This window comes from Rhodnius prolixus, unplaced genomic scaffold (assembly GCF_049639745.1).
Source record: "Rhodnius prolixus isolate KJV_2025 unplaced genomic scaffold, Rpr scaffold_4, whole genome shotgun sequence".
NCBI classification, from domain to species: Eukaryota; Metazoa; Arthropoda; class Insecta; order Hemiptera; family Reduviidae; genus Rhodnius; species Rhodnius prolixus.
This window is the reverse complement of record NW_027411614.1, coordinates 33,555,293-33,579,744: the sequence shown is the minus strand read 5'-3', so window position 1 is coordinate 33,579,744 and position 24,452 is coordinate 33,555,293. Positions and strand designations below refer to the sequence as shown.

The window sequence follows — 24,452 nt, the reverse complement described above, 5'->3', positions numbered from 1 at the left end:
GGTTGAAAATGTGGTTAGGTTCGTTGGGCTAGGTAATATATTTAGATTTTATTTGACGTATAATGCGTTTTCATTGTGAACTTTGACCGGTTTCGGACCTTCAGCCATTATAAGAGATTGAATCAGTTAAAAAATTTGAGACGTAATGTTTTGGGTTTACCACTACACTTCTTGAGTCAGCAAGTTTTATTAATTTTTATTTTATTATTTTTATAAAATGTTTAGAATTTATTAAAATTTTGAATAACAGATATGGTGGACACCATTTAATCAGACCTCACTCTGTCAGCGTATGTGATGTTGAAATCTCTTCACCAAACTGGTTAATGTACATGGATTACAGTCCGAACCTGGCTAGGGATACAATAATAATGCGTGCTACTCGGATAAAATCAAAGACAAATAGCTTTAAATAAAAGTTATCTGTGTATCTACGAGGGTCGTTTGAAAAGTCCGTGCAAAAATAAAAACTACTTAATTTTTTGGGGTAAACCTTTTTTATTTTTCAACGTAGTTTCCTTTTAGGCTTATACACTTCGTCCAACGCTGCTCTAGTTTGTTGATCCCTTCCGAATAATAGGATTTGTCCAAGTCTGAAAAATAGCCATTCGTTTCTGCAATCACCTCCTCGTTTGAATAAAATCTTTTTCCCGCCAGCCATTTCTTCATATTGAGGAACAAATAGTAGCCCGAGGGAGCCAAGTCTGGTGAATAGGGGGGATGTGAAACGAGTTGGAACCATATTTCCATTAATTTTGCGTCACAACTGCTGAGGTGTGAGCTGGTGCGTTGTCGTGATGGAAAAGGACTTTTTTGTGGGCCAATCGTGGGCGTTTTTCTTGCAGCTCGGTTTTCAAACGGTCCAATAACGATGAATAATATGCATCTGTAATAGTTTTACCCTTTTCCAGATAGTCGATGAGGATTATTCCTTGCGAATCCTAAATGACAGTCGCCATAATCTTTCCGGCCGAAGGAACGGTCTTCGCCTTTTTTGGCGCAGATTCCCCCTTGGTAACCCATTGTTTAGATTGTTCTTTGGTCTCAGGAGTGTAGTGATGTATCCATGTTTCATCCACAGTGACGAAACGACGCTTAAAGTCCTGCGGATTCTTCTGGAACAGCTGCAAACCGTCCTTGCAACACTTCACACGATTTCGTTTTTGGTCAAGCATGAGCAATCACGGCACCCATCTTGCGGATAGCTTTGTCATGTCCAAATGTTGATGCAAAATATTATGTACCCGTTCATTCGAGATGCCCACAGCACTAGCAATCTCACGCACCTTCACTCTTCTGTCATCCATCACCATATCATGGATTTTATCAATGATTTCTGGTGTAGTAACCTCAACAGGGCGTCCAGAACGTTCAGCGTCACTTGTGCCCATATGGCCACTCCGAAAATTTTGAAACCACTTATAAACTGTTCTAAATCGAAGGTGCAGAGTCACCATAATGTTTATCAAGCTTCTCTTTAGTCTCCTGAGGCGTTTTGCCTTTCATAAAGTAGTGTTTAATCAACACACGAAATTCTTTTTCGTCCATTTTTTGAAAATCACTCGACTTCCTCGATTCAAACGAATGCCAAACACAAAGAAATAGACCGATCTGGCTGAAACTTGGTGTGTGTTCTTCCAAGAGATGCTACTAACTAAACATAACCTCGATACGCGCCAGTGGTGCTATCTCTCTGACTTTGCACGGACTTTTCAAACGACCCTCGTAGTTTATAGGAGATTTACTATCAGACTGCTTTTCCGTATATACATAAACTCGGATCATAAAGCACCACTTTTCTCGCTTGTCAAATAAATAACAGTTCTGTTTTAGAGTTTTCGACAAAGTAGTGAATTAATTCGAGACATGTGATCTTTTATTAATACTGCTTAACTATACTCCGGCACATTTCCCACAGCCTTTACTTTTATAACTTCTAATAACTGTTTATAATGTTGGGCCATGTTCGTGTTATACTTTCAAAAAAAAAAAATGTTATTTTTGTATTCTTTGGGGTTTTCTATTGTAAAATGAATTATTTCACTTATAACAGATTTCGCCGACATTTTGAGGTCAACTGAATCTCAAAAATTAGTAATCTAACTCTCAGTTCCCCCCCTCTCTTTCTCCCTAAACATTCTGCCCATTTCAAACCAAGAAAACATCACAGCTTGGGTATTTCCTCATCTTGATTACTGTTCGTTGGTGAATAATGATTTAACCGCAATGCTAAATTTAAAATTACAAAGGTCATTGAATCCCTTCTTGTATTCATTTTATTCTCAGAGATGTAGAGGGAAATTAAAAACAATTTTAAAAACACGCACACACACATAGATAATTAGCGTGTTCAAAATAAAATTTAAGTACATTTTAAATATTTCTGGTTCGCCAACTAAGATATTCATAAATTACACAGATATTTACTAGCGTTTTATTACTATAATCTCCATTTATTGTGAGTGCTTAAGAGGTTATCATTACGTCAACAATTTTAATAATAAATTATAAAGCTTTATTATTTTTTTAAAAATATGAGATAATTTATACCAATAATTTCTTATCTTGAAACTTATAGATTTAGGATTTGGTGAAACCGTTCTGTGTTTACTTGCGAATACAATTGCAAATAACACATTCACCCTCATAAACGTATTTTAAGATTGTGACATTGAAAGCAGATCTTAAACGTTGCTTTATAGGGGGCTATTGTTATGAGGTAGTCTGTTGTGGGTATGCTGTGATAATGAGTGGCGAATTCGTGGGCCATATCTTGCTTTTGATGTACGTGAAAAAGGACGTTGAAGCATAAGAGAAAAGTACTTAATTATCTAATTAGTTTTGCGTTCACATTTTGTGTGCTTGTGATGATATAAGTCTTTTAGAATGATAATGAAATGCGATTTTCGAGCCTTTAGTAACCAATGAAACCATTGGTTTTCTGTCTTAAACTCCAATAAACAATCGGGTGCGAAAGCCTCTGGTTTTTTTGACTTTCCCTTATTCTAAAGGTTTTTTGCTTTGCATCCAAACATTTGGGACATCTTTAATCGTATCTAAATTAAATTGTAAAACCGTACGTAACTTTGAAATGTAACTTGGAAACTAGTAAACTAGGAAACGGAGGAAGCACTAAAACCCAGGACGATAGTCCAGAAAAGAATTTTTTTTTTTACCCTTGGACATTGATTATATGATAAAGCTATAAATCTGTGTTCGTAATGTGTATCCCCACAATTTTCAGAAAATCCTAGGAAGGATTCAATCTTTTCAATCTAAAATACTTCGAACTATCGTAAACGCTCCATTTTATGTCTCCAACCTGACTGAACACACTGACCTTAACATTCCTTTTGTCACCCAGGTTACTAAATCACGATATAGAAAACTCCACTTCAGCCTGCAATCTCATATAAATCCTCTAGCTCAAAATCTTTCTTCTAGAACTCTTCCTGACAATCCAACAAGATGTCTTAAAAGACAGTGACCTCCTCTCTAGTGAAAAGAGTGGCTAACCATATGTTTTAGAGTGTTACCACCACTGGGTAACTTCTCCACTCGTTACCTTATCATCTACTACTCTATTGTATCATTGTTACTTATAGCGCTAACGCACTAAATGTTGCACAATAAATGCAAAACAAAAATCCTAGGAACCATTTTGGAGAAAATTTGAAAATGGGAAAAACCCATGGATTAAAGAGATACTTTTTTGTTAAAAGAGATTTTTTTTTTTGTAGTCGATTTTCGTCATACATTTAATCCTCCTTAATAGTACACCAAAGGTAGGAACGTGACGCAAAAATGGCCCTTTAAAAAAAGGGAATCTACCCACACATTCCGCTAGATGTAGCCCTAATCAATTTTACCAAGGGAAGTATTCATAATGAAAGTTGTAAGGGAAGGGATTATTAAAGGTGAAAAGGAAGAGAGACTTATTTTTAGACACTTTAAAGGATTTTTTCAAAAATATATTACACGCTCACGCTTCGAACGAATGAACTTTTTCTGTCCCGTATTGTGTTACAATGTAAATGGTCACCCCTAAGCAAAAGGGACGAAAGAAAACTCTACAATTTATCTAGAAAACTAGCCTCAACAAATTTTGGTCAGTAGATAGCTATTGGCCTATTTTATCCCGTAAGGCCAGTATCCATAATTATCTAACATATTATTAAAGAAGAAATAAATGATTACCATTCAAGAGGTTAGCCATTCTTAAACATTGTGCTCTGTGATTACCATGTACTGGATTCCAACGCGCAGTTCCTGGGTTCCAATCCAGGCCCTTCGATTTCTCTCTTTCTAGGAGCTTCTTACAGTTCACTGTCCAGTGATAAAAAGAACGATAGAACACTGTCCGGGGGCCAGAAGTGCATTGGCAAATAGCTCCGGGCGCCAATAACCTCAGATGTTATCGCGCCTTAAATTAAAAAAAATAAAACACAAACAAATTTGTAGATTAATACATTTGTAATTATTATAAAAAGTTTAAATCATATCGTGGAAATTGAATAAATTCTTGATATACTGAGTAATCGATTTAGTATAATTACACTTTATATTTGTAAATTTAATAAATTTGGTCCAGATTTCACTATATACAGAACTGGTCACTTTGAGAAGTGCCCTAAATCGAATTGTGGCCTGGTAATATGTTTTAAAGATGTAATATACAAAATTGGTACCCAAAGATAAAAGAAAATTGAGCCGTTTACTGTGCAACTCAATTAACTCCATAAAACCAAAAATTTGAGAAATGTGATGAAATAATGTACATTTTTTGTCTTTAAAAAGATCGATTTATGATATGAATTCAAACAAATTTACCGTTATCATTCAGCGCCCACTACAGAATTTGAGTTGAATTATTGCACCAATTTACATTAGAGTGCGGAAATGATCATATGGGTTCTGAAACAAAGTATTTATTATTCAAAGGCAAAACAAGTTTTTGTCCTTTAATGGTGTTAATCTTTATTATTTGGGAAATTTATTACAAATATAAAAAGCTATGACTGAACTAGGTGCTTTGAATTTAAGTTCTTTTGTCGTTTATTTGTGCTACAATCAGCGCGTTAGCACTGATAAGTAACAATGATAACAGAGTAGCAAATGAAGTCAAACGAGTGGAGAAGTTACCCAGTGGTAAAACACTCAAAACATTGGACTGTTAGCCACTCTCTTCACTAGAGAGGAGATCACGAGGCCATTGTCTTTTAAGACATCTTGTTGAGTTGTTAGGAAGAGTTCTAGGAGAAAGATTTTAAGCTAGTAGATTTATATGAGAGCAACTTGGGTGATAAAAGGAATGTTAAGGTCAGTGTGCATATTCAGGTTGGAGACATAAAATGGAGCGTTTACTATAGTTCGAAGTATTTTAGATTGAAGGGACTGAATCCTTTGGAGATTTATGCGTTTGGTTGAACCTTACAGTTCTATTCCATACGCCCAGATGGGTTTCAAAATAGTAGTATAAATTAGTCTTCTGTTGTCCAGAGAGAGTTTTGATCTTTCGTCCAACAGTCTTTTGAGTAGACGATAGCGTCTGTTTAGTTCTGTTCTTTTAAGTGTAGATAAGATATTTCAAAAAAATTGAGTTAATAGATAATTCATAGATAAGTTAATTTTTATTATTATTTCAATAATCTCCAAAGATTGATAAAGTAATTCAGTTGAGTGGCTCTTACAGTTGGTAGTTATTGTCTAAAATGTAAAATTGTGGCTTTCTCATAAGTTACGGTGGGCACTTGCTTAACAATTTTAAAAACCACTTTATTTTCGAACTCACGGTATTTTCAGAGCAGATATTTTTTTGGTGAAATTTAAAATCGAAAATCTGCACGATTCACGGATGCAAGATGAAGATAGGGTACACAAGGTGTGTTAAAAAGAATAGTTCCTTGTATAAAATATTCACAGAATTCTTTTTCAAAAAAACATCCTTAAGTGTTGTTCAACATTATTATAGTTCTTTTCTATTAATTACAAGAATCACTAATGGTCCCCAATTTTATCATTATCTTAGTCTTCAGGTGGAGACAGACTCGACCATTAAAGTATTTTTTTTTAGTTATTTTTTGTTTATCGATCAGCTAATTATTAGTTTTCTGAACTCACTGATTTAGATTTACAGCAGTCTACTTTTTAAAGCTGTTTTCTCAAAAGATAATATTAGAAAGTGCTTCGTAACTATGGGAAGTCTCTCCATAGAGGCTATAAACATTAATTCTGTCTTATTAACTTTAGTCAACTTTTGGTGAAAATATATATTCATTTTAATTTATCTAACACTGTCTACTGTCATTTGTGGAATAATAGAGAATTTATAGTGTTTTAAGGAAATTTAGTGAAAGGGATTTCTAGTTTTGGTGGATTGCTCCTCTAGCTCCGAAATGGTACTGGAGTAATTGAGAGAGGGTAGGCGGTTATAGGGTGAAATAGATGCTGCAGAATGTAAGAGCGGGTCAAGGTTAACCCCGCAAAAGCACCCTCTCTGATGGTGTTGGTATAACTGTACAATGGTGCGACCCAGCATCCCCAGTAAACACCCCCTTCATGACCTCCTCGCCCGTAGTTGCCCCCCCTGTATCCTCCCGCCGACTCGAAACTATTTGCGTACTCACAAACAAATGTTTGCCCGTTACGTTAATATGCATGCGGCAGAGATGTTGTGCTTGTTATTATTTTGGATCGATAATTATTAGAATTTATATTCGTTCTCATTGGGAGGGATTTATGCCAGTTTTTAGTTATTATCAGGACACGATTTTGCTTTTATTAATATTATAATAATGGATTTATGTGTACCAGATAAGGACTGTTATGCTTTAAAAAAAGTCTACTCAAGGATTAATTGAAATTCGGCATAATTGTAGATGGGTAGAGCATCGTTAAATTATTTAGTCTTTATTGAAAACAAAAATCCACTTCTATGAATTTATTAATCAGGGTGTACCTAGAATGTAAACGTTTTAATAATATACTTTGAAATTGTAAATTGTTTTAAAATTAAAATAATGATTACTCAAATTAATTTTGAGTTAAACAAAATAATATTTTCAACTTTTTCATCAATAATAATAGCAATAAAATTCTATAAAATAAGCGTATGATTTTTTTCAATTAATTTAAATTTATAAGTAATACATTCAAGCTACTTACTAGACTGCTTGGCCGCAGATCCAAACTCGACTTGAATCACAAACTGACAATCTTCAAGACACTGTTAAGACCCATATGGATATACAGAGCAGAAGTGTGCGGCTCAACCAAATCCTCGTAACTCCAAACGCCTGCAGACACTACAGTCTTTTTGGAAAATCCTGAACGCCCCATACTACATTTCTAACCTTACAATACACATTGACCTTCACATCCCTTTTGTCACTGACCTAATAAAGTCTCGCTACCGCAAATTTCACAGCCTCCTTGATCTCTATTCTTATCCTCTTGTACAACAGCTCTCCTCTCCTCACCTTCCAGGCAGGCAATCCTCCTCGTCGCTCGAAGTGGAAGTGGCCTAGGGACCTACTGGTATGAGTTATTCCACTGAGAAAGAGTTTCACCAATGGGTGATTGCTCTTAACATGACATTCATGTGTATCAGTTGTAAATATTGCTAATAAAGTAAAAAAAATAAAAGTAATAAATTCATAAAATAAATAAAAGTAATAAAACGAATTCAATCTCTTCAGTCTAAAATTCTCCGCCCTGTCGTTAACGCTCCATTTTACGATTCAAATCTAACTAGCCACACAGCCACTGGCCTATGTTCTCTCGTTACACTTCTACATGGAGGAGAAAATCTTAAGGACCAACAGCTGGATTTTAACCCGGTTTCTCTGCATCAAAATCAATCTATCCATAAGCTAACCAATTACCTAAACCCTTCCCTAAATACAAAATATGATTCTTTAATTATTAATAAATCGGTAAATTCATTATGAAAACAATGCAATATTTAAAATTATCATTTATCTAATTTTAAATGTTATGTAGAATTTTAGGCACTCTTCTTACGTTACCTCAGAATTACTTTCTCACCTACTGGTCTAACATCACGATGGTGTGACGTGACTTGATTTCACGCGACAGTTACGAAAATTTTTTGAAAATATTCTTCCTAAAATAATTAAATTGTTCAAAAGTAACAGATTTTTTTTTTTTTGCGAGGGGGAAAAACGCCAAAGGCACCTTCCGACGATCTGTCGGGTGTGTGGGGCTCGACCCACTAAAAAAAACCCTCCCCTTCAAGCGTAAAATGTCCATCCCGGAACCAAACAGCCTTACTTCAGGATGGCGCCTCGTAAACTTGGCTTTCCTTCTTTTTATTGCTCTTCAATTACACCTGCAATTATTCCAGGTCCTTTCATTTTTCTTATTAGGATCCTCCTTACCATAGAAGAGACCCTCGCCCAAGCTTCCTCATCTTCCAGCATCCGTCCGACGATGCTGCCCGGAGTTCCTAACCTCCTGCAATCTTCTTCTTTCCTGTACCTAATGTGTACATTCAAAAAAAGTGTGCAGGGCGTCATCCTAGTCCAAGTCTCCGTAAATGCACGCCCCAGACGGCCTTTTCTCGATTTTACGAAGGAAACCTGCGAAACATCTGTGTCCAGAAAGTAACAGATAACTTACTTAAAACTTACAAAAGTTGCTACTGATCAAATAGTACAAGATTGCCTAGTATTTCATCATGGAAAATATTCCATATGATATATATATATTTGCAATTTTAATTTTATTTAATTAATTTCTTTACCACTCTAATGCTCAAGTTAATCCTAAATTAAATGAAATTCAACAAGAATATAAACAATTAATCAAATTAATAAAATTTAATTATATATAATTTATTATATATTTTAAATAATTATATAAATATAATTTATATACTGAAAAATAAATTAATAAAATTTAATTTCCCTGATTAGAATTTAGCTGCTGGCCTTAGATTTCTTTTTCTAAGAGCTTCTTACAGCTCACTATCCGATGGACAATGTTGTCTGTTATGAGAGAACACTGTCCTGAGACTGGCGGCGCACTGAAAAAAGCTCTGGGCAACAATTACCTCAGATAATGTCGTGCCTTAAATTAAAAAAAAAAAAATTAATATAAAAAATGAGTTGAGTCTCTTTACATCTCGTTCAAGGAATTACTTGAATTCGCTTTCAAGGAAAGTGCACTACCTCTCTCTTGGACAATAACTACTTACCACAGAATGAATAAAAAAAATTGTCTGATTTTTAAGGGTGATTGACAAAAAAAGAAGGGGAGCGAAAACGTGCTCTATAGTTTTGATTACAAGTTATGCCAATAAATGGGCGATCAGACTAGAATACTCTTTGTATATGGTGTCACGTGATTGTCTAGCCTAGAGTTGTGATTGGCTAGGATTTAATGGAGCATCATGTTGCATTGTTTTCATTCTTACCTCTCACTTTCTACTTGCTTGGTATGAGGATCTGTTAGCCGTGATCCAAGATGGAGAGTTTCTACTGTTCGTGGTTGTTCTTCTAAATCCAGTTGTGATTTAGAAACTTTCATTCATTGGTTTTCTTTTGTATGCATTATTTATTGTTTGTATTAGGTATATGACCCCGGGTAATACGTATTATTTTCTACCAAATGGCCAAGTGACTTGTCCACTTCTTTAGGGATCTTTCGAGCTCTGTGGGATTCCCAACTTAACAATACTAACCTTTGCTGTCGATACTGCCATCTTATCTTCTCATTCCAATCCACTTATCGCTACACGAACTCTACAAACACACATCAACCAATTTCAGGACTGGCTTTTCAAATAGAGAATCAAAGTCAACGTTACGAAGTCAAAGTTTATAGTATTTCACTCAGACGGAAAATCCTATCTCCCATCATCTTAAACCAAACTCCTATACCAACTGTGGACAAAGTACGCTACCTTGGACTTCACCTAGACAAACGGTTGACATGGAATCCCCATACTAGACTGAAAAGACAAGAAACTAACCAACGCTACAAACTTCTCGCCAGACTACTTGAAAAACGTTCGAAACTAAACCTACATAACAAAAGACTCTTATATCTACTGTTACTGCGACGTATTTGGTCATACGGCATCGAAGTATGGGGACCGACTAAGCGTTCCATCTCACTACGCCTCCAGGCATTACAGTCAAAAATACCTCGAAAACTTCTTAACGCTCCGTTCTATGTATCTAATCCATAATGTCCTCAAAATCCCTTTCATTACAGATCTTGCTAACACTCGTTTCTTCAAATTTCATTTCTCTACAGCAGCTCATCCCTAACCCTCTCATAGAACACTTATCTTCCTCCACATTACCAGGTAATCCTTTAAAGGAGATTGAAGAGAAGATGGCCTCGTGATCTTCTCTTATCGTGAGAGCAGTGTAGCAAAGCACGTTACTGGAGTGCCTTCTCCACTCATGATTTCCTTTTATTTCTTGTTTCTTTTACCATATTTGCTTGTTGCAACAACTGTTGCAGTGGTAAATTACAAAAAAAAAAAACAAAAAAAAATACTAACCAAAATACACCACCCTAAACCAGTAAATTCCAGCGGCTCATACAAATACCTGTACAGGTAGCGGTAGCTGTGCGAACTCCAGCTCCGTACACTGAGTATACCATAGCTACTTTGGGGAAAGCCATATGTGCCCATAGGAACCATAATAGCGTAGAGTATAGTCCTGCTGGTAGATCAATAATAAAAATAAAAAAAACTTAAGACCAAGAGTTTTAATTTACCAACTTGAAAAAAGAAGTCTAACGGAATTTAAGCTCATTTGCTAATGGCGTAAAGATGGGAGAGATAATAAAAATGTACTTAGTCTAAACTCTATTACAAAAAAAAAAAAACGCATTAACGTTTATGTGCAACTTTTGCACATTATGAAGAAACTGCACTAGTGGTAGGGGTGATGGATATTGCCATTCATCTTGTTTACAACTTGTTTTTTAATGCTACCTTTTAACTCATTGCCAGAGGAAGGTAGTATTTAATAGCCTAACAGTATCATTCCTTAATTGGGTGAACACCTGAGTCATGGAGAGTGCCACTTCTCTTCACCAACACTCCTGAAAGGGTTAAAAACCTGAGTTTTAAAGTGGATTTACTCTTTAGACTTCGCCAGAGTGAGATAGAGATATGCTGCATCCTGTTAGGTTTTTGAAGTCATGTTTTCAGTGCTGAGAATTTGAGATAAATGGATTTCACTATTAGAATTTGAATTTCTATTGGTGTAGGACAGTGAACGGCAAAACGCTGCTCGCGAGCCACTTGCGGCTCTTTGGCACCTTGAATATGGCTCTTGCACAAAGTACTACATACGGGCGCGGACGTACAGTGCGATTGAAACTGTGTGCCCCATGCGCAAGAGACGGTTTTCGGCCTGGGTAAGTCTATTTTTGAAGAAGTGATGTTAGACGGGAGATGAACGAATGGAGGGAGATAGGCTAAACAAGTATACCGATAGTGGATCGAAGAGTTGGTAGGAGTCAACATCAGCGTATGTACCTAAATCAGATAGAGGGCGTTTTCAGCAAAGGCCAGTTCAGCAGTACCTTAATTCAGTTAATAATAAGGTATCTATTTTAAAACATTTGGCTCTCATTTGCTCGCTTTACTGTTGATATTTAGCTCTCCGTGTGGGACCGGGCGAGAATAGTCCCACTGACACTGGACAAGCTGACACCAGGAGGGTGTAGAGAAACCGTAAGTCATGAGTTGGACATGGCTGGGCCAGTGACCATTTTAGGCCTTAAAATATGAGGCAGAGACTCTATGAAATGGTACCTCGGGATCGTGAATCAGCCCTCCTGGAGTTCTGTCTCCAGGTTCACGAGTTTTGAGGAAAGGTTTCGTTGTGGTCGCGGTAAAGCAGTTACGATGCTAAAGTCCCTGTTGGTCTATTGTGGTGGGGGGTGGATGGTCGTTTAGCCTTTGGGAATAGTTGCGCCACCTTCTCATTCACCGCAAGTACATGTTGATATTTCGCTCTTCTGACTAATGAGTTATAGCCGACCACTGGTGTAGGAGATATTGCTGCAGATGAATTCATTATATATTTTGTCTAGGCGCTATCTGGGTTTGTGTTATTAAGGCGAATTATTTGAATTGAATTCGTTTCAATTCTCGTTTTAAAGAAACTCAAAACTTAAATGTGGGACTTATTATATTTCTACATTTTCCAGAGTGATTATCCCACTCTTTATTTGATCTCTTCTTTGGGAAATAAAAGTATTTTAGACAAGACACGTTTTATGAGTTTCAAGCACAAGTAACAACTAATAGCTGATAAACTAGTCTTGTTCTAAAGATGTCTGATGTGGATGTCAGGAAATACCTTGCCTTTTACTCCAGCTTGTATGGAACAAATTTCAAGTTGTGAATTTTAGCTAAAAGTTAAAGACGCTTATAATTCAATTTTATTGCTCTGGTAAAACAAATTAAGGAAAATCTATTATCAATTTTCGTTAAGAGGTTAGGAGTTGAAATAAAGGAGTGGCTTGAATCTGCTGTGAACTACTCCTTTCAGTCGGCGAGTACGATGGTCAAGACGGAAGGAGAAGATCATATACACTTACTTTCCTGACTTTGTCCAACTTTGTTCCAAGATATCGGATCTGGAGCTCAGGAGATACGTAAGGCTGGAAACATAGTGGAGCGGCGGGCAAAGCGGCGCTGATAGCGAAGAGCGAAGCGGCGAAATCAAACACAAGTAAACATATGGGACCGCGCATAGTGGCGAGCAAAGCGAAGATAGAGCAACTCTATCTATTTCTAGTTTTTGTTTTTGCCGCTTTGCTCTTCGCTATCATCGCCGCTTTGCCCGCCGCTCCACTATGTTTCCAGCCTAAGGCGGAGGGTCACTCTAGCTCTTAGGGAATAAACTTCAAGAAGAAGTGGTTAAGCATTTTAAGAAAATCACAAACTCTGACAATAAAAATATACTAGAAAGTCCACATCTGACCTTATGCACAGATTTCGAGTAGTTGGGTTTCTAGTTTATATGATATGACAACAAAAAGATCAACAAATCATTTGCGAAACTATAATGTCTAACCAAAAAGTGTATTTTTTCTGTCCGCAAAACTACTCTTTGTGAACAAATGTACGGGGTGTGGATATTAAATAACGAGACTATTGCTGTAAAAAACATTTTATTTTATATTTAAACATATTTAGTTATTATCACCTTCAATATACACCCCTCCCCTAACCCTACAACGCTCCATGCGAATTTACCATTGTTCGAAACAGTGCTGGAAGTCTTTTTCTGTGAACTCCTGCATGACGCGTGCCACTTTTTCTTTCACAGCTTCAAAGGACTGAAATCGGGTTCCTTTTAATGCAGATTTGACTTTGGGGAACAGATAAAAGTCATATGGGGTCAGGTCAGGCGAATAAGGCGAATGGCCTAAAACCAGGATGTTGTACTTGGCTAAAAACGTCTTGACAGACGGTGCAGTGTGAGCTGGCGCGTTGTCTTGATGGAGAACCCATTACTTGTTCTACCACATATCGGGCCGTTTTTCCTTACTCTTTCACGGAGTCAAGCAAGCACCTCACCGTAGTGTTGATTAATTATAATCGATATTTTCATCCGTTTTGGACGTGGAAGGGCGACCCGGGCCGTCATCATCTCCAACGTCTTTTCGGCCATCTTAGAAACGCTTGAACCACTCAAAAACTCGCGCATGTGATAAACATTCATCACCATAAACTTCTTGTAATAAAAGATAAGAATCAGTAGCGGTTTCACCAAGTTTCATGGGAAATTTCACGACAATTCGTTGCTCTACTACATATGTAGTATCATGTTTTCGGGCAAAACGAAACTAACACCTCTTACACAAACGACGGTTCCGGTCAGACAGATTTCTCTATAAACACGTGAGACGCTGCAATCGAAAGAGAAGGCTTTACACTGCACAGCTGTCGGCCGTTAGGATTTGGCGCATGCATAGTTCTTCTGTCACACCCTCGTTATTTAATAGCCACACCTCGTATCACGAGATTATGATGGAAACCACTCAAAACCCAATAAAATAGCAACATTTACCTGCATTGGGGTTAAGTCGCCTTAAATCCAATTTGTATTATTGTTATTATTATTATTGGTTAAATCACTTCTTAACCATTCCATCCAAATCTTATCTTCCAATTCGAATGATATTCTCAATTCTTTCTTCTTATTGTATTTTCTTTGATAAATGTTAAAAACTTACGCTTCTGAACAATAAGGTAATTTTGTTTCATCACAAATATTTACTGATATCATCTCTTGCAAAACTTATCCAACACTTACAGATTTTGATATGCGAAAGTAAAGCTAATTGATGTATCTTGATTACTAAGCCTTTTTTCCTCCTTTTTGAGACAATATATTTTCACCTCTGATAAGATATATTGGAATTGCTCAATTAATTTTGTTTGTCAGACCATTTTTATAATATGAATGACACAACAAAAATGATTTGCCCTGTTATTTGGACGGAAAGCGTCGTGTTTTTTTACTATTAAAATAACTTAGAGTTCTGATATTAGAAATGACAAATATGCTGCTCGGTGAAATCTGCGATAATTGATGAAATTGGCACATTATTATTTTTATTTAATATTCCTAATTAAAATTGAAGAATAATAGTAGTAAAAAAATAATGAATTATCATATTGAATGAATTGTGCAATAATTTAAATATTCAATAATAATAATAATAGTAATAATGAATACCACAATTGGTGAAAAGTGAAATTACCAAGTGAAAGTCTAGAAATATTAGAATGTAAGCATTTGCCAATTATTGGTCTTAAAAATTTATTGAAAATGGTGTGCTTTCAATTTTTCTTTTATATTTTGAATATTAGAAAGCTCGAACCATTGAGTGTGAAGTTATTATCTTAAATATTCAATACTTTACTCTCTCTCTATACAGCTGCGCCTTGTCAATATTTCGAAATTGGCTTTCCACTGTTAATATTTGGTGGTTATGAAGGAAGACAGAGAAATTGTGATTAGAATGTGGCAATGGTTTCAAAACTAGCTGTAGTGTCTCTCTTTATACTTCTCAAGCACAATCAAATTGTGCAGCCTTTTTTTTAAACAGTTTAATTTAATTAATACTTTCTTGTAATAAAATACAATAAGGAGAGAAGGGAATAGCTATACGGTTAGCAAATTGGATTCCCATGAAAAGGTCCTGGGTTCGAATCCGGGCTGCGCTGGCTCCTTAGATTTTCTTTTCCTAGGAGCTTCTTACAGCTTCACTGTCCGGTAATGGACAGTGTTGTCTTTAAAGAGAGAACTCTGTCCGGAGGCTGGTAGTGCACTGAAAAAAGCTTTGGGCGCCAATAACCTCAGATGTTGATGCGCCTTAAATCATTAAAAAAATAAAATACATATGGAAAGGGATTAGCTTAGAGCAGTGATTTTCAACCTAATTTTTTGTTGCGGCACACTTTTAACAATTTCAAAATATGGTGGTACATTAACAATAAGATAAGTTTAAAAGTATTTTACTTATCCATATTGCACTGTGTGAAATAGTTCGTTTATTTTCAATATAAAATAAAATAATACGAGGGTCGTTTGAAAAGTCCGTGCAAAAATAAAAATTACTTAATTTTTGGGGGTAAACCTTTTTTATTTTTCAACATAGTCTCCTTTTAGGCTTATACACTTCGTCCAACGCTGCTCTAGTTTGTTGATCCCTTCCGAATAATACGATTTGTCCAAGTCTAAAAAATAGCCATTCGTTTCTGCAATCACCTCCTCGTTTGAATAAAATCTTTTTCCCGCCAGCCATTTCTTCATATTGGGGAACAAATAGTAGTCCGAGGGAGCCAAGTCTGGAGAAAAGGGGGGATGTGAAACGAGTTGGAACCTTATTTCCATTAATTTTGCGACCACAACTGCTGAGGTGTGAGCTGGTGCGTTGTCGTGATGGAAAAGGACTTTTTTGTGGGCCAATCGTGGGCGTTTTTCTTGCAGCTCGGTTTTCAAACGGTCCAATAACGATGAATAATATGCACCTGTAATAGTTTTACCCTTTTCCAGATAATCGATGAGGATTATTCCTTGCGAATCCCAAAAGACAGTCGCCATAATCTTTCCGGCCGAAGGAACGGTCTTCGCCTTTTTTGGCGCAGATTCCCCCTTGGTAACCCATTGTTTAGATTGTTCTTGGGTCTCAGGAGTGTAGTGATGTATCCATGTTTCATACACAGTGACGAAACGACGCTTAAAGTCATGCGGATTCTTCTGGAACAGCTGCAAACCGTCCTTGCAACACTTCACACGATTTCGTTTTTGGTCAAGCGTGAGCAATCGCGGCACCCATCTTGCGGATAGCTTTGTCATGTCCAAATGTTGATGCAAAATATTATGTACCCGTTCATTCGAGATGCCCACAGCACTAGCAATCTCACGCACCTTCACTCTTCTGTCATCCATCACCATATCATGGATTTTATCATGATTTCTGGAGTAGTAACCTCAACAGGGCGTCCAGAACTTGTGCCCATATGGCCACTCCGAAAATTTTGAAACCACTTATAAACTGTTCTAATCGAAGGTGCAGAGTCACCATAATGTTTATCAAGCTTCTCTTTAGTCTCCTGAGGCGTTTTGCCTTTCATAAAGTAGTGTTTAATCAACACACGAAATTCTTTTTCGTCCATTTTTTGAAAATCACTCGACTTCCTCGATTCAAACGAATGCCAAACACAAAGAAATAGACCGATCTGGCTGAAACTTGGTGAGTGTTCTTCCAAGAGATGCTACTAACTAAACATAACCTCGATACGCGCCAGTAGTGCTATCTCTCTGACTTTGCACGGACTTTTCAAACGACCCTCGTATGTACTACAAAAACAACAGTATATGGTTGTTCATTCTTTTTGGTGACTGATTCATCCTATTCAACAGTATGTTTATTAAGGGATTAATTACAAGTTAACAATACGAATACTTTTAATGAGAAATTTGAGCTTGTTTTTTTTTTTTGATAATTACAGTTTATATTTGGTCGTATAAAAGATAATGCTACTCTTATATCGCCTTCTACATTTAATATATAATTTTTATTGTATGCATTTCTAAAATTTGGCGGCACACTTCAAAACTTTCGCGGCACGCAAAAGTGCCGCGGCAGGAGTGGTTGAGAATCACTGGCTTAGAGGTTACCGTATACAAAAGATTATAGCGCGGAGATCCCGGGTTCGAATCCAGCTGCAGGCCCTTAGATTTTTTTAATTCGGAGTTCAATATTCGTAAGGATAATCTAGATAATTTTTTTTTTTCCTCCGTAATAATATTTGTGTTTGCTATCAAGAAAGCACTGCGCTCCATAAATTCCATATTATTGAAAAATTAATGGAAGTGTGGTTCAAATTAATTGGATTTTACTAAATTATTAATTTTTTTTTTAAAAAAAAAAAAAGATTGAGTGAGACATTTTTAATATTAAGTTCAAATGGGTGTGGATTGTTTACGGTTTCCGGAAGTTCCTCGTGGCGGTAGGCCCTGAACCATGAAAACACTTACGGTCAAGGTAATTTACTTTTTTCTTATGTGTTTCATTTCTTAAATAAACACTTTACAATTTGGTACGCAGTACTTATTGTTCTACTCAATCAAATGACAAATCACACGATTTTGTTTTAAGGTAATTCACGAGGTTCTACATTTTTCTTAAGCTCGTAATTCCAAAACTGCTTAAAAAACAAAACTTCATCAACCAATTATTCCCAAAAATAGTTTTAGATCTTTTTGTATGTGTGCGAAGTATAGAGGGACTTCTAAATGTGATAAATTCCATTTAGTAAAGCGCTAATACCACCAGTTAAGGGATTTTGACCGCTAAATTTTGTTTGTGTCTCATAATAGGAAATTTTGAGCTAACTATCTTCCACCTCTCTTTCTTAAACCCACAAACAAATTTATAGGAACCATTTTTCGAACTCACTATAGCCGAGCGGTCAGAAGCAAGGCCCTTAAAGTTAATTTGTACTGTAGTTAGTAAGTAGTGGGTTCGATTCCAGGTCTAAGCCTTCGATTTTATTTGATGGTTTAAAGATCTCATTGAAAAAAAGGGTAATACTTCACTTATTCTTTACTTTTACCACTTTTTTTTTATATACAGGGTGTATACGGAGGAGTGGTCGAAACTTCGGGAGGTGATTCAACAGCTCAAATGCAACAAAAAATATTCTCTTCACTTTGGCCCGATTCTCAATAGTGTCCAAGATATTTGCATTTTTAACTTTTCCGTCGATATTCGCTTTTTTCGCCAAAAAACGGCCGTAACTTTTCTATCCTTTATCCTACTATCTGCTTATTCCAAACGAAAGAGCATTAAATTTCCTATAAATTTGCAGGGTACAGAGCCTCAAAACGATTCTTATAACAATGAAATTTTTACTTGAATGTCTAAAAATTTTCGTTCTCGATGATTTTTATTAAAATTTTCAACTGCATTTTTTCAATAACACTATTGAGAATCGGGCCAAAGTGAATAGAATACTTTTTGTTGCATTTGAGCTGTTGAATCACCTCCTGAAGTTTCGACCACTCCTCCGTGTACACCCTGTATTTGAAAACTTAAAATTAAAAATAAGAATTAAAACACTGTTTTTTAATGAGAGAAGTAAAAATGGTTGAAATAATGCCTCTGACATTTCTTACAGACCTTATGAGAAATTATCTTTGCAGTCGCAATTGTATTGATTGCTTATTAATCCTTAATACTGCTCAATAATACGAGCTGGATAACAAAGATCTGTCTAAAAGTACTCGTATGATGGAGCTAGAGAGATCTGATCCAGTTTTTCGAGAGGCCATCGAAGGAAAGTAGCATGAGTTACTATTATAGTACGTCAGAAAGATTAAGGTTGTCTAAAACCGCTTGTGTACGGCATTGTATCTCCACTCTTACTTCTATGGGAATTATAAAATTAACTACATTTCTTAGTGCTTTCATTCTACTATCAAAACGTCTTGCACGATTTTGGTGGATTGTAAATTGTGTTTCACCTAAATTAATACTTGATTTTCTGGTTTCAATATCTTAGTCATTCTTTTTATTATTCTATCATTATCTCAATTCAGTCAATGTATCGCTCCTTAATGCGTGCAACATCCAGAGTCTATAATAGTTCGATATACTGAGAGAAATCCTGGTAGAATTTTCGCTCAATTATCAGCTACTGTGACAATTATCAGCGACTGTGCCTTCTTTTATATCACTCCTCAACTTTGGTTATCTCGCCAAATTTATGAAATCAAACGCAAACTGGTGATAGAAGGAATAAACAAAATAGTTTTAACCAATTATGAAAACAATTATTATGCAAGGCCTTACAGAAAGGGAGTTGCATAATAACTGTTTTCACATTATATATAACTATTATATATAAGTATAGGTAAATTTTGTATAACGCTAAGGTCAGGTGTAAAACTGTATTGAAGCACTAATTCATTTTAAAATACATTTGCTAAGCATTTTTGTAAGATATAATGATATAAAACTAATAAGGGAAATGCAGTTTGCATGATTTTTCAGTTCTGGTTTGACGTCATCTAACTGCCATTGCTCTGAAGCCATATCTTAGTGTTATAGCTAAGGTTTCAGACTTGTAAGTCGGCAAGATTATTTCGGATGTAATCTTATATGTTACAAAGATTTTTTTAGTAACAAATAACTTTATATCTTTTTTTTTTTAAACATTTCTTTGCAAGGGTTTAATGCTTACTACGAGGTGTGGTTATTAAATAACGAGACTATTGCTATAAAACATTTTATTTTAAATTTATACATATTTAGTTATTATCACCTTCAATATACACCTCTCCCCTATCCCTACAACGCTCCATGCGAATTTACCATTGTTCAAAACAGTGCAGGAAGTCTTTTTCTGTGAGCTTCTGCATGACGCGTGCCGCTTTTTCTTTCACAGCTTCAACGGACTGAAATCGTGTTCCTTTTAATGCAGATTTGACTTTTGGGAACAGATAAAAGTCACATGGGGTCACGTCCGGCGAATTAGGCGGATAGCCTAAAACTAGGATGTTGTACTAGGCTAGAAACGTCTTGACAGACAATGCAGTGTGAGCCGGCGCGTGTTCCTGATGGAGAGCCCATTACTTGTTCTTTCACAAATCGGGCCGTTTTTCTTTACTCTTTCACAGAGTTGAGCAAGCACCTCACGGTAGTAATGTTGATTAATTATAATCGACATTTTCATCCGTTTTGGACGTGGAAGGGCGACCAGGGCCGTCATCATCTCCGACGTTTTCTCGGCCATCTTAGAAACGCTTGAACCACTCAAAATCTCGCGCACGTGATAAACGTTCATCGCCATAAATTTCTTTTAATAAAAGATTAGTTTCAGTAGCGGTTTTACCCAGTTTCATGTGAAATTCCACGACAATTCGTTGCTCTACTACATGTGTAGTATCATGTTTTCGGCAAAACGAAACTAACACCTCTTACACAAACGATGGTTTCGGTCAGACAGATTTCTCTACAAACACGTGAGACGCTGCAAACGAAAGAGAAAGCTTTACGCTGCACAGCTGTCGGTCGTTAGGATTTGGCGCATGTATAGTTCTTCTGTAGCAGCATCAGTCTGGTAATGTAATAGCCACACCTCGTATTTCATTGTAAAATACTTAACTGATTGATTTATATTTAATAGATAATGGTAGTAGAAATCACTAATTTGCAAGGAAAGAATAATGGGTTATTTTGTCCATAAAGGCTCGAAGGCCATGAAAATATCGTGCATTAAAATTAGGTATTACTTTCAAGCTTTAGATTCAGCACAATTAATATTAAAGAATAATTGTTATTTCAATAATTAATAATAAAAAATTAATTGTTAAAATATTAAAAATTTGCTGTATTTTGAACGAATCTACTGTAACCAGGCAGACGGAGATATCAGCTCGTTATTTGACCCTGGACGCATTCATTTATAAAATCACTTTTCTCAGTTCCGGAAACATAAGAAACTTCTATTACGAGGGTCGTTTGAAAAGTCCGTGCAAAAATAAAAACTACTTAATTTTTTGGGGTAAACCTTTTTTATTTTTCAACATAGTCTCCTTTTAGGCTTATACACTTCGTCCAACGCTGCTCTAGTTTGTTGATCCCTTCCGAATAATAGGATTTGTCCAAATCTGAAAAATAGCCATTCGTTTCTGCAATCACCTCCTCGTTTGAATAAAATCTTTTTCCCGCCAGCCATTTCTTCATATTGGGGAACAAATAGTAGTCCGAGGGAGCCAAGTCTGGAGAATAGGGGGGATGTGAAACGAGTTGGAACCCTATTTCCATTAATTTTGCGACCACAACTGCTGAGGTGTGAGCTGGTGCGTTGTCGTGATGGAAAAGGACTTTTTTGTGGGCCAATCATGGGCGTTTTTCTTGCAGCTCGGTTTTCAAACGGTCCAATAACGATGAATAATATGCACCTGTAATAGTTTTACCCTTTTCCAGATAATCGATGAGGATTATTCCTTGCGAATCCCAAATGACAGTCGCCATAATCTTTCCGGCCGAAGGAACGGTCTTCGCCTTTTTTGGCGCAGATTCCCCCTTGGTAACCCATTGTTTACTCGTAGATTGTTCTTTGGCCTCAGGAGTGTAGTGATGTATCCATGTATGATCCACAGTGACGAAACGACGCTTAAAGTCCTGCGGATTCTTCTGGAACAGCTGCAAACCGTCCTTGCAACACTTCACACGATTTCGTTTTTGGTCAAGCGAGAGCAATCGCGCCACCCATCTTGCGGATAGCTTTGTCATGTCCAAATGTTGATGCAAAATATTATGTACCCGTTCATTCGAGATGCCCACAGCACTAGCAATCTCACGCACCTTCACTCTTCTGTCATCCATCACCATATCATGGATTTTATCAATGATTTCTGGAGTAGTAACCTCAACAGGGCGTCCAGAACGTTCAGCGTCACTTGTGCCCATATGGCCACTCCGAAAATTTTGAAACCACTTATAAACTGTTCTAATAGAAGGTGCAGTGTCACCATAATGTTTATCAAGCTTCTCTTTAGTCTCCTGAGGCGTTTTGCCTTTCATAAAGTAGTGTTTAATCAACACACGAAATTCTTTTTCGTCCATTTTTTGAAAATCACTCGATTTCCTCGATTCAAACGAATGCCAAACACAAAGAAATAGACCGATCTGGCTGAAACTTGGTGTGTGTTCTTCCAATAGATGCTACTAACTAAACATAACCTCGATACGCGCCAGTGGTGCTATGTGCTATCTCTCTGACTTTGCACGGACTTTTCAAACGACCCTCGTAGAGTCGGCTCTATTACAGTAGGTTTATTAATACCCAAATCACATTAGTTTACAATTAATTATTATTTTTTTGTTTTCAATGGAAAATGCCAAACAATCGCCGTTATCTTTAAATAAATGATACCGAGTTTTTTCAATGTTATTTTTAGATAATTTTTCAAAGAAAGTAGATAGACAGACATACGTTCAGTGGTTAAATTAATCGGGGACATTATAATTCCCTCGTTTTTACTTTATTGTTTTTATATTTCCTGTAGTTCAAGTTTCTAAAGATCGAGGTCGCTTTTGAATATACTCCTATTTATTAAGCACTTGGATTAAATTTTAAAACATATTTATTTGCTTTCTTTCTCATTGAAATGACGATATTCTCTCTAAAAATGTGACAATTATTTATTTATTTATTTAATTCGGTCATTTATTTGTGTTCATTTTGACATTCAGATCATAATGACAAAATGAAATTCTTAAAAAATTTAAATTTTATAAAATTCAGAAACCTTAATAATAAGTGCACCATATCGAACTACAGTATTTCAGGAGCTGATTATAAAACTCATTAGCAATAAAAATATTTGTGCAAAGCTTAGCCTTTGTAATAGGGAGCCATTTTACCTATTTTGTCTCTAATAACAATAAAATATCTCTATCTAATAAGAATGTTAATTGCTACATGACTATTTTTTGTAAGTATACACATAATTATTTGAGCCATCACCGGACAGTGAGCTGGTGAGAAGCTCCTCCTCCTAGTTAGAGAAAGAAAACTAATGGCCAGCTGCTGGATTCGAACCTGTGATCTCCGCGTGGGAATCGAGTACTCTAACCGCATAGCTAATCCCTTCCCTAACATTCTGTATTAAAAAAAAAATTGTTTGAATGGTTAAGGGCGAAAGAACAAAACTATTTTAAGAAAAGTTTTATGGTATTGTGCCATAGAATACTTTGCCAGTAATACTTCTCGTCCATTTTATCCAACTTTCAATGTTAATATTATTATAAAGAATTTCTATAAACATTTTATTATTAAATTATAGTTTATTTATATATATATGTGTGTGAGGAGTGTGTATGTTCATACATACATACAATACATATTACGGAAGTTCATTGTGGTTTGTTGAAGTTAATGGTGCGTGGCGAAAACCCACTGATATTATGTTGGTCGAAGCTTCCAGAGAGCTATTCTATTAGAAAAGCATTTTGTTCGATTTTAATAAACATTGGTACGCATTGAAACTATGGGAATTGGGACGGATAGCTTTTATTATTATTATTGGGCGTAGCTCTTGCAATTGCAGGATATTTGAAAAATAGATGGTTTTTATTTAATAGGTGGTTAGGAACAAATATTTTAGAGGCATGATTTAAGTTTAAATTCATTTCTTTAAAGATTTCCAAATTATTTAATGTGGAGGGCACGAAGTTTAGAATTTAAAACAACCTGAAGCCTCTATTTATTACAATAACTTAGTAAAAATATAAAATAATCATTAATTGTATCGTAATCAATAAAATGTATACGTCATAAAACGCTTCTATTCCTTATTTCTGACCGGTTGCGGAAGTGCAATTTTCATCAGAGATTGATTTATCAATTATCAATTGATACACAAGTTTAATCACTTTAATCATTACAAAAATGTGGTAAGTGGAAATCATACATCTACCAATAAATCGATCTTTGTTGATTAGTAAAAGGGCGAAATCGTGATGAAATCACAAATAAGAAAAACGTTTACTATGTTGGATAAAATAAATGGTACTATTATCCAAGCACTTCAAACGATACCACTGAGAGGGGACAAAAATTTAATCGGAGTTGATGTGGGCACTGTATTTATTGAGAAAGATAGGAAACTTACAAGAAGTTGAAGTGATAACCAGATTGGGGAATCCGGGAAGATGGTCCAGACGATTCTGTCGCAAGTTCATAGATTAGTGGTTCCAGATTGCACTTTTACACGTGTATAAAGTGCCCAAAATGGCTCCAGATCACAATACAGTCCTGATTAATAAGCTGTTAGCTAAAGTTTTTAGATGAGATAAAGTGAACAAAAAATAATTTTGTTTAATTATAACGGGTAGTCGTATGTTTAGCGATTGTGTAAACT

The 24,452-nt window shown here is 36.0% G+C and overlaps 1 protein-coding gene across 3 annotated transcripts in view; it reads left to right on the top strand.

The window, feature by feature from the left end:
• The window catches only part of GckIII (Germinal centre kinase III), a 148,324-nt gene that overhangs the window by 4,756 nt on the left and 119,116 nt on the right, over positions 1–24,452 (top strand). Inside the window, exon 1 of one of the 3 annotated variants that reach the window (XM_074130500.1) lies at positions 17,412–17,562. The exons of the other annotated variants lie outside the window; for them this stretch is intronic. Within the exon in view, the coding sequence (XP_073986601.1) occupies positions 17,542–17,562 (21 nt within the window). The 5' untranslated portion in view covers positions 17,412–17,541. Of the gene's footprint in view, positions 1–17,411; positions 17,563–24,452 lie in introns of those variants that run through there. 3 annotated transcript variants of the gene reach the window in all.